This window comes from Ceratotherium simum, chromosome 28, assembly GCF_057802395.1.
Source record: "Ceratotherium simum simum isolate JZ-2026a chromosome 28, ASM5780239v1, whole genome shotgun sequence".
Taxonomy (NCBI): Eukaryota; Metazoa; Chordata; class Mammalia; order Perissodactyla; family Rhinocerotidae; genus Ceratotherium; species Ceratotherium simum.
In genome coordinates, this window is record NC_141927.1 from 24914592 (window position 1) to 24926118 (window position 11527).

The 11527-nt window shown below is 37.4% G+C and overlaps 1 protein-coding gene across 1 annotated transcript; it reads right to left on the reverse strand.

The window, feature by feature from the left end:
- Positions 1-3693: 3693 nt before the first annotated feature.
- On the reverse strand, positions 3694-6134 carry C28H8orf48 (chromosome 28 C8orf48 homolog). Its single transcript, XM_014786306.2, is given in 2 exon segments — positions 3694-5219; positions 5222-6134. Coding segments are annotated over 2 exon segments (909 nt in total). The 5' UTR covers positions 6093-6134; the 3' UTR covers positions 3694-5181.
- Between the last annotated feature and the right edge of the window lie 5393 nt (positions 6135-11527).

Sequence of the window (11527 nt, forward strand, 5' to 3'; positions counted from 1 at the left end):
AGTTATCCAAATTAGAAGGAAGAAGTAAAATTATCTCTATTTGCAAATATAATCTTATAGTTAGAAAAACCTAAAGAATCCATTTACAAAAAACTATTAGAGGGACAGGCCCGGTGGCATAGTAGTTAAGTTCACGTGCTCTGCTTCAGTGGCCCAGGGGTCACAGGTCCAGATCTCGCGCATGGACCTATGCACTGCTTATCAAGCCGTGCTGTGGCAGGCATCCACATACAAAGTAGAGGTAGATGGGCATGGATATTAGCCCAGGGTCAATCTTCCTCAGCAAAAAGAGGAGGATTGGCAAAAGATGTTAGCTCAGGGCTAATCGTCCTCACACACACACACACAAAAACTATTAGAGCAAATAAATGAATTCAGCAAATTTTCAGGATACAAAATCAACATGCAAAAATCAGTTGCATTTCTATGTACTAGCAATGAACATCCAAAATGAAATTAGACTGGAAAAAAAAAATCCATTTAGAATAGCAAACAAGGGAACAAGATACTTAGAAATAAATTCAACAAAGAAGGCACATGACTTATACACTAAAAACTACAAGAAAATTGAAAAGAAATTAACTGAAAGAAATTAAAGACCTAAATAAATGAAAAGATATCCCTTGTGCATGGATTGAAAGACTTAATATCGGTAAAATATAATACTATCATAGCAATATACAATTCAACGCAATCCCTGTCAAAATTCCAAGGACTTTTTTTGCAAAATGGAAAAACCCATCCTTAAATTCATATAGAATCTCAAGTGACCCTGAATAACCAAAACAATATTGAAAAAGAACAGAGATGGAGATTTCACATTTAATGATTTTAAAACTAGTTACAAAGCACAGTAATCAAAACAGTGTGGTACTGACATAAAGATAGACATATAGATCAATGGAACAGAATTTAGTGTCTAGAAATAACCCTCATATTTATGGTGAACTGATTTTTACAAGGGTGCCAAGATTATTCAATGAAGAAAGAACAGTCTCTTCAACAATGGTGCTGGAAAAACTGGACATCCACATGCAAAAGAATGAAACTGTATCTCACAACATAAAGAAAAAATTAACTCAAAATGGATTAAAGACCTAAACATAAGACCTAAGACTATAGAACTCTTAGAAGAACACATAGGGACAAACCTATATGACCTTAGATTTGGCAATGGTTTCTTAAATATGACACTAAAAACACAGACAACAAAAGAAAAAAATAGACAAATTTGACTTGATTAAAATTAAAAACTTTGGTGCACCAAATGACACTATCAAGAGACTGAAAAAACCCACAGAATGGAAGAAAATATTTGCAACTCATATATCTGATAAGGGTTTCATATCCAGAACATATCAATAACTCCTGCAACTCAAAAAAATAGTCAAAACAACCCAATTTTAAAAAGGGGCAAAGGACTTCAAAGAGACACTTCTTTAAAGAAGAAACACAATTGGCCAATAAGCACATGAAAAGATGCTCACATTAGTCAAATGCAAATGCAAAGCAAAATGAAATACAACTTTACACCTATTAAAATGCTTATAATTTTTAAAAATGGAAAATAAATGTTGGCAAGGATGTGGATAACTTGGAACCCTTGTACAGTACTGGTGGAAATGTAAAGTGCTGTAACTGCTGTGGAAACAATTTGGCTCCTCAAAAAGTTAAATGTAGAATTACCAAGGATCCAGCAATTCTACTCTTAGACCCAAAGGATTGAAAACGGGTGTTCAGATACTTGTTCACCAGTGTTCATAACAGCATTATTCACAATAACCAAAAAGCGGAAACAACCCAAGTGTTCATCAGTAGATGAATAAATAAATATACATCTCATGTATATACATACAATGATATATTATTCAGTCATATAAAAGAATGAAATTCTGCTACAACATGGATGAATCTTGAAAACAGCATGCAGTAAAATAAGCCAGGCACAAAAGAACAAATATTATGATTCCATTTACATGAAATATCCAGAATAAGCAAATTCATAGAAATGGAAAATACAGTAGAGGTTACCAGGGACTGGAGGAAGGGGAGAATGGAGAGCTATTGCTTAATGGGTCTAGTGTTTCTGTTTGGGGTGACGAAAAATTTTGGAAATAGTGGTGACAGTTGCACAACATTGTAAATGTAAGTAGTGCCACTGAATGGTAAAATTAGCCATGGTTAAAATGGCAAATTTTATGTTATATTGTATATATATGGGGGGGGGGGGAGAGAGAGAGAGAGAGAGGGAGGGAGGGAGGGAGGGAAAGAGAATCACAAGAAAAAAATAGCAAAAAAAACCCAAAGTGCAGAAGAGCATACATGGTAAATTATCTTTGGTGTTTGTATTTCCATAAAGAAACACTGGAGGAATATATAAGAAAATAATATAAATGGCTACTTATAGGTAACATGAATATTCAGCCCACACACACTAATCAGCTTGTCCTGGTTAAAATATAGAAATACTCTGTCCTGGTTGGTAAGTGACCACTCCCCAATTTCCTGAATTCCCTCTACCTCTGCCCTCATCCCGGGATTCCTGATTGCCCCCTTATCTGGCGAGTATAAAGAGTTAACCCTGGCAGGGCAGGGGTCTGGCAGGCCAACACAGAATGAAGTGGGACGGTAACAGGGTGAAAGGGAGACTTTGCATACTATACCTTTTAATATCCTTTTGATTTTTTTTTTTTTTTTTTTTTGGTGAGGAAGATTAGCGCTGAGCTAATATCTGTTGCCAATCCTCCTCTTTTTGCTGAGGAAGATTGGCCCTGGGCTAACATCCATGCCCATCTTCTTCTACTTTATATGTGGGATGCCTGCCACAGCATGGGTTGATAAGCTGTGCATATGTCCACTCCCGGGATCCGAACCTGTGAACCCTTGGCTGACGAAGCGGAGCGCACAAACTTAACCACTATGCCACCAACCTGGCCCCTCCTTTTGATTTTTGAACCATGTAAATATACTACCTATTTACTATAATAAAATATGAAAACTAAAAAAAAAGAAAAAGAAGAATACACCAGCTGGAAAAGACAGTTAAGAGAATTTGAGCAAAACAAATGTGTACTTGTAAGCCATAGTGGTACAAAGAACAAGAGGGCTCAGGGAATTGCAAGTCTTCTAGACAAGCTTAAACATAGAGAGGGGAGAATAGGAGATGAAGGTAGATAGGTAAATTTAGGTCGGATATTAAAGAACCTCTGTATGGCATTAATTAATTTGAACTATTTCTATAGCACTGATAAACTATTTAGGGTTTTTTTGTTTGTTTGTTTAATCAAGGGAATTACTTGAACAGATTTGTGTGTTAAAAAAATAATTCTGACAACTCTGTGGAGAATGGACTCAAGAGGAGAGAAATTAGGAGTGGGAGGGCTGGCATAATGAGGAAAGAGGTAATGAGATGGAAATGAGCAGTCATGGCCAAAAGATACTGAAGAAGAACGGTCTAACGGTCTTGCGGAAAAATAATTAGCTTGGGGGTTGACAATAAAAAAAAAAGGAGGAACAAAAGATGACTTGAAGAATTCTAGCTTAGTTGACTAAAGAAGTAGATTTTGACCTTTAATGGGGGAATTCTAAATGGGAATTATTCAGAATTTTGATTATGTGAAATGTGAATATATTGAGATGCCAAAGATAAAGCATGACATAATGTGGATTTCAAATAAAAAGTTACTATGAAAATGATAATGACTTTTCCATTTTATTTAGGAATGACTTACTAAGAGGAAATATGCTAAATTTTACAGGAAAAAAAGTGTATTTTTATACACGAATGAAGGTCTAAACCCAAAGAGTAATATTGGAATATGATACAATGACTGTTTTGTGCTGATTTTTATAAACAGATTTCTTTTTGATTGTGATAGCTTAGCTGTTAGACATGTAGAAAAATGACCTCTAGGTACAGTCACTAATTCCAGGATTTATATTTTTATAGAGAAAATAAATCATATAATTTCTAATATTGCCATCTAACATTTTCCCCAATAAATGTATTTCCAAAATACCATGGTATTCTTCAGGGGAAGACATTGTTTCATCAGAATGGAAATTAGGATGAACAAGAGAAGTTTCATAAAATCCTTATGACCAAAATGGTTTTTTAGATGATTTGTTCAAGCATTCTTCTCTTAATTATACATCTACCTCTAGCTTCCCCTGTCTCTCCCTCCACAGCTAAACTTTTCAAGTAGTCTATCTTCATATTCTTCATTATCTTTACCTTACATTTATGCCTCAATCCACTTTATATGCCCAATTTCTGTAAGTGAAGTGGCTGTTGCTAAGGCCACAGAACCCCACACATGACTAAATCATCTCATGTGAACTTTCTGTTGCATTGGCATGCTTCCATAATCCATCCTTCTTGAAATATTCTCTTTCCTTGGCCTCTATGACACTACACATTCCTGGTTTCCTTTATCCTTCTATGATAATTTCTTCCCAACATCCTTTTCTGGCTTATTCTCCTCTACCCAGCCATTAACTGTTGAATTTCTCAGGAGTTAGTCACAGTGCCTCCTCTCTTCTCACTCTACTCTCTTCCAGAAGTGCTCACCCAATCTATGACTTCAATTTCAACTATATGTCAATGATCCCCACCCCCCACCTTCTATTTCAAATCTCTAGGCTAGAAATTCCTTTAGACTGCAAGCACAAATAACCAAATGTTTCCTTAACGTCTCAATGTGGATGTCTCAAATATGCCTCAAACTAACCATGTCCAAATAATCACACTCTTAATCACTCCCATCGAAGATGATTCTCTTCCAATGTTCCTATCTTAATGAAATTATCATTCATCCAAGTGCACAAGTTAGAAATGTAGTAACATTCTTAACATTTACCTTTTATTAAATCCTCATATCCATTTCTTCACCAAAGACTGTCAATTATTTCTTCCTAAGTATCTCTTACATCTCTGTACTTCTTTCTGTCTGTACTGTCAAAACCCTAGTCCAATCTACCAACATCTCTCTCCTGGATTGTTATTAAAACTTTGTCACTATTCCATATACAATGTTGCCCTCTATAATCTGAAAAATGTATTGGAAAGTTTTTAGTCTTCAAATCTGTGAAGGAAGCATAGTGAAGTCTTAAGTTAGTTTCCAAAGTGTCTGTAGAAATGATCATAATTATTCAAATACACAACAGAAACCTCTATCTACATTACACATTATCATTAATAAATACCATCTCTTGTTTGTTAGAGTCAGTAGTTTGAGAAGTGGTAGAGAAAAAGATGAATGACAAGCGCCATGTCCATTCTGCTACATCTTCAGCTCTGTATCTGACCTTTCAAAACCAGAGTATCAGATCTGACTTTTCTCATTCAGTCTTTTCCAGATTATTCTGGGGTCATCTGAGAGCCTGGGAAGGCCTTGATGTATTTCTCCAATAAGGGTAAGAAAGTCTTTAGTGTGAAGATGTTCATCTATTTTCTCTTGGAGTAGAAATGACTCCAGAAAAGTCTTCTTTTGTTTCAGGAAGGCAGATTGGGCCAGTTCTGCTCTTTTTCTGTTACAATTGGGACACCGAGAAGAAATGTGTTGCTTAGCTGTCGCCACCTGTTTTGGTGTTGTCCTCATGTTTTTAAAATAGATTCTGTTCAAAAGCTCATCAGGGACAGTACAGTTTAAGGCATCTCTCTCTGAAGCCTCTGCATCCAATCTAAACTGCAGCTTTTTATGTCTGCTGCTCTTTTTCTCCTTCGAGTTCGCTCTATGATGGATCAGGTTTATTTTAATGGTGCAAAAAGACTGCAGGGCATTCAGTTCTTCATCAGATGCCCGAGTGATTTCTGTTTGAAGTTTAGTGTCTGGTTGGTACTGTTCAGAGTTAGTTTCTTTGCCCTTGAGGTAGTTGATCCACTTTCTACTGAACTTCTTTTCATAACTTTTGTAGTCCGAAAGCTCAGATTGTTTGTCTCGATATTCCAAGCATGTAGTGGGCTTTCCACCCTCAGGGTTGCTCCCAGAGGAATGGGGCCAGGGGTGCAGTCCTCCAGAAGAGCTGAATGAACCAGAACTCCGTACGTCATCAGTAACGGACTTGAAGGTCTCGTCAGAAAGGTCGGCCATAGCCCTGACGTCCGTTTGGGCCAATTCCCCTTGCTCTTCGGAATCCCCGGGCTTCTAGGTGGTTGGCCATCACATTGCAGCAGACTCACCCCCTCATCTGCTTTGCCCTGATCAAGACCGCCTCAAGAACCAGTCAGGCCAGAGCCGGCAGCTTAGCACAGCTCCTCTTCCGTGATACTCCTTCCCGCTGCCTTGGCAACGCGGGGCGGTCATGCGCAGTGGATCGCCGCTCTCGCCGCGCCGCGCCTGACCTCCCACCCCCGCCTTTCTTGGCGCCGGCTGCGCCTGCGCAGATCACTCTAGGTTTGTGACCCGCCGTCTGGGTTTGCTGTACGGCTGCTCCTTGTTAGTGCTATTGAATAAGTACAAAGTCTAATAATCCTTGAGAAAAGGTTGCAAACTGCCTTTACTCAGGGGTCAAGCAAGTATACCTGTGTGAGGCTAACAGGGATAGGCGGCCTCTGACTAATCTGAGAATGTATGCCCCGCCTAAATGCATCCAAATTTAAAACAAAAACAAAAAACCCTGCTGGCCAAAAAGCAGAAGCAGAAACATGTCAGTCAGTCCACCATATAGCCAGAGAACACCTATTTGTACACCATATCTTAGGATAAAAATCTAAATACTAAAGCCATCCTTGAAGACTCCTGCATGACACCTATTTCTCCAGCCTCATTTTGCACAATTTTCTGTGCTCCAGCATCGGGACGACCTTGCAATTTTCCCAAATCACAGTATCTCAGATCTTTCGTTCAAGCAGTTCCCCTCCGACTGGCACGTTAACACCCCTCCTCACTCTTTATATGATTAGTTCCTGCTCCTCCTCCGAGTCCCATTTCCTCAGGAAGGGCTTCATACCCACTTCTGCGCCCAACACTTGACTGTACATCCTTTCTTTCACAGTTTGCAACTATGTGTTTGTATGAATATTTGATAACGCCCTCCGCATCTCCTCACTAGCTTAAAAACTCCATGAAGGCAGAAACCAGATCAGTGTTGCCCAGCACTCAGCAGGTGCCTGCCGCATAGAAGGTTCTCGATAAATCTCTGTTGAGTAAATGCGTTGAACGACTATGGAAATAGAAATAAATATTACCTCACACAGGTCCAGTGGATTTTGTGGAATAAGTACTACCAGCTCAAGGAACTCCAATCTTTTTTCTTTGCGAACTCCCCAAATTAGGCTGTTGCTCATGACATAGCCTTTTAAAACAGCCTTTTTACAAACGTGGTAGAGTTTTATTAATAACTATTCTCAGAAATTATAAAATGTTAGCTCTGGAGATTGGCTTTTTCTAGATCTTGATAAATATCTGAGTCTAGGTCTTTGTAAGTATGTGAGATAGCTTCAAGAGAATGGGCTCCCCTTGCTCAGTTCCCTGTGTGTGTGTGTGTGTGTGTGTGTGTGTGTGCGCGCGCGCGCGTGCGCGCGCCTGTGTGGTGTTATTCAAGTCTAGCTGGATATATTTAATGTTATTCCAAAAATGTTCAGTTTGGCAAAGAGTCAAAATCTGAAATGTTCAAAAAGCACTTCTCAAATATGAGCCAGTTTCATATTGAAGATAAAGAGAGTCTAACTTCATTTATTCAACCCAAATTATATTTTATCATATAACGTTAGTCTCTAAAAAGAGGTAGCAAATAATGTGTGGCTAGTTCAAAGTAATTTCCAGCATCTCAAGGGCTCAAGATTTTCATTTTTAATTTTTATTTCAAAAACCTACCTCATTCTCTGAATATTTACACCTAATTCATTATAACACACATTTTCCCCCAAAACATTCAGCAAGGGAGCTATATTTTAAATAATTTATATTCATATGTTCTAATATGCTTAATATTTTTCAAATAACTTTACCCTAGAAGCAGGTAAATTTGGGGGGAATATCCTGTAATTAACCAATTTCTTTGTAATAACCAGCATGACCCAGTAAACGGTTCAACACTCTTACATGTGTGTTATCTAAGGAAGTAAAATAGCTCAGCAGTACTATAACATTATCAAATAAGATTCACGAAGACAGAGGTCAAATTTTAATTTTAAACATAGAAACTATTACTCTTTGTATAAACCTTATACTCTTTACTTTCAACTCTACGTCTATCACAGAATAAAGTTTAAAGGTGACTCTACTTGAAATCCACACTCTTGTTATCTCTTTTCTATAGATGAAATAAAAATAATATTTGCCTACTGTCTTCCTTGTATATGAGAATTATCAGTGTTATGTATGTGAAAAGAAAATCTCAGACCATTCTATAAGCAGTACTGGCAAAAATATGTATTCCATATTGTTAAGAGAGATTGTTAAGAGAACTGTGAATAAGTGTAGTGTCTTACACTAATTTTTTTTTTTAATTAGACCTTTCAAGTGAGAGGGAAAAAAAACCAGGAATGCATAAAGGAGAAAAGGGAGTGTAGAGTTGCAACTTTCTATCTTATCTAAAATCTTTTTATACTATACCAGTGGATACAAATCACTGCTACTCACTATACTGAAAGCAGATTTAATCAAGATTTGCAGGAAAAAAATATATAGTATGACATTTAACATTTTATTGTTTTTATCAGGAAAAAGAAGACCAAAGGATTGACAGAGAGAAAATATTTATAGCCTTCCCGGGAAATTCATAGCAACATTTCAGTGTCTGAATAACTTTGTTACATAATAACTTACTCTTTATTTAGCAAATATTTAGGAACCTTGGAGTAGTTTTTGCAAAACTAAAATTAATTATCTAAAACTAAAAAAAAGTTATCCAGTCAACACTCAAATGTGCAAAGAAAACGCTGCATTTTTATTTCCTGTTATTAATGTAATCATCCTTACAAGTTCTCACCCATTTTGGTAGCTATGGAAAACCATTAACTTGATAATTAATAATATCCTAGACTTTCCCATGTAAAAGTCAGTCTCATTTTGGCAAATATTTAGTCAATGCTAAATTTAACTCCCTAACAGAGCTATTCCTTCCTTCCCAAGATGGTGTCTTCCTAGAAGGATAAACTTTATTATCTTTGGGGCATTTGGTGTATGGGACCCTAACTTTGTGCTGATCCTTTTGCTGGTTTCCACCACTTGCTTGCAGGCAGTCATTGGGCGTGCACTGTTTTCCACCAAGGCACAGTTAGACAGGTTCCTTCTGATACCTAACCAAGTGGACTCGCCTCCTGGTGGGTTAAATCAGACTCTACACCAGTGGAAGTTGTCTCACAAAGTAAAGTGTACTTGCCGCAAATAGGATGCTATGAGGAATCATTTCCAAAGTCGTGGCGTCCCTGAACAAAGGAAAGCAGGAACTTTTATTTGTTTGGGGAATGAATATTCAAAAGGGAGAGGCAGGTATTCGCTTGCGCAGGCTCAGTTGGAGAACATGCTTCCACATAATGAGGCCTAAGCTCCTCCTGGAGAGATCTTTGCATTAAAAATAAGGCAAAGGTCATGGGCATAGCTCTTGTGGTGAGGCTTGGTCAGTTTCAGGATGGCTGGTGGTTACAACTCCTTAACACACAAAAGGAAAAGAAACAACCTGGAAAAACAGTTAATTGCTTCCAAACCCACCTTTGAGTTTCTCAAGGCACCTAGTTGGTGACACTTCCAGAGTCCTGACAAAATCCTAGTGGAACTTGTCAAAACCTCTCCTGGCTATCTTGACACCCACTGGTACTTTGGCTCCCTCCTGGAGGCTGGCTCTGTTTCTTTCAAAAGCATGCTGAGAAGAGGCAGAGAAAATGGTGGATGTGCACACAGCACAGCCTAGAGCCCTCGCCACTGCAACATCTTTCAGGAGACTTCCTCTGGCAAATTTTTCCTCCAGAAATTTCAAGCATCTTGGCATCTCTTAAGGGCTAATGGAATCGCTAGGGTCCTTTATAGACCATTTTGTGGCTGAAGGCTGCCCTACGTGGGGTGGGAGAGGATTGGAGAGAAAGAGACAAATCAGGTACCCCTGTCCTAACCATGCTATGGGACTATTTTTATTGTCCTGTTCTCACTGTCTCTTCCCTCATAGTTCTTAACTGGGAGCAGGGCAAAAGCTCTTCTGCCAGCCTTTCCTCAACAATAAATATGCTTTGCAGCTATGGGGCTTAACCCAGAGAGAGGAGCTCAAAACAAATGAGACTTCCTATCTGATTCCCTTTCTCTCTCGTTTCTCTTTCCTTGGAAGGAGAAGGGCATGCTTTCAACTTCTTCCTGTCTGGCAAGCAATTCGCCTCCTTGCCAAGGTGGCATCTGGCCTGTATCTCTTCCTGGAGCCCTTGTGGTATACAGGGTACCGGGAGGGAATCTAGTTTATGAATAAGGGAAATGAAGTTGACAGATCCTTAAAAAATATTCTTCCCTTTACATAAACTTCACAACACTGTACTTCGTTCTGTGGATCAAGCAAAATGAAACATTATTTCTTCTCCTAAGAGGCTAAGGTAAATATGTCAGGAATTTCACTGTGAGAAACCATTTTTTGTGGAGTAAAGAATCTTATGTCACTCGTGATAAAAAATGATTTCAACTTACAGGGCAGTGGTTGTTCTTCATTTCTTCAAAATGTTTTTACCTCACAAATATCTCAATCTTTCCATTCTTTCTGTGTCTTCAGTTTTATAATTTTTCTGAAATTGATTAATTGCCTTATGAAGAGCTGCCCCCTTTTACTTTAATAGCTATTGTTTTGCAAAGATAATGTATATTTATTGTACTTTAAAAGATAAAGATAAACCACAAATACTGATTTTAAGTAAAAGTTACCTGAATTCTCACCTCCCAAAGATTATACTATAAACACTTATAAAACATTGTATGTTTTTCCTTGAATACTTTTTGTTAATAAAATCTAGATTATTATTAAGTTATGGTTTTATGAACTATTTTCTTCAATTAGTAATAATATGAATACTTTTCCATTCACTTTATAAAAATACTTTTTCAATGTAATCTTAAAGACTGTATTACATTATTTGATCTTTTTTTAACTAGTTGAATTATTTAGACATAAGTTATTTCCTGGTTTTTGCTTCTAAAAATTATTAGAATAAACATTCCTCTAGCTAAATCTTTATACACATTCATAGCTATACATTTAGGATAAATTCCAGAAATTGTAATTGATAGGCCAAAATGTATGTACTGATTTAAGACTTTTAAGACATAAATCTCCCCTCCTCACTTTTTACCCCCTACTGCAACATAAAAAAAAAAATCAAGATGTAATACTATTTTATCCATAAATACTTCAGTTTGTATCTCTAGAAAGTAAGACCTTTTTAAAAACATGATTATCACATCTAAAAAGTCATAATTCCTTAATATCATCTATTAATTATTCTGTATCCAAATTTCTCTGATTTTCTCAAAAATGCCTTTTTGCAAGTTGCAGTGTTTGAATTAAGGTCCATTCACTGCGTTTGGCTGATACAGCGCTCAAGGCTCTTTAA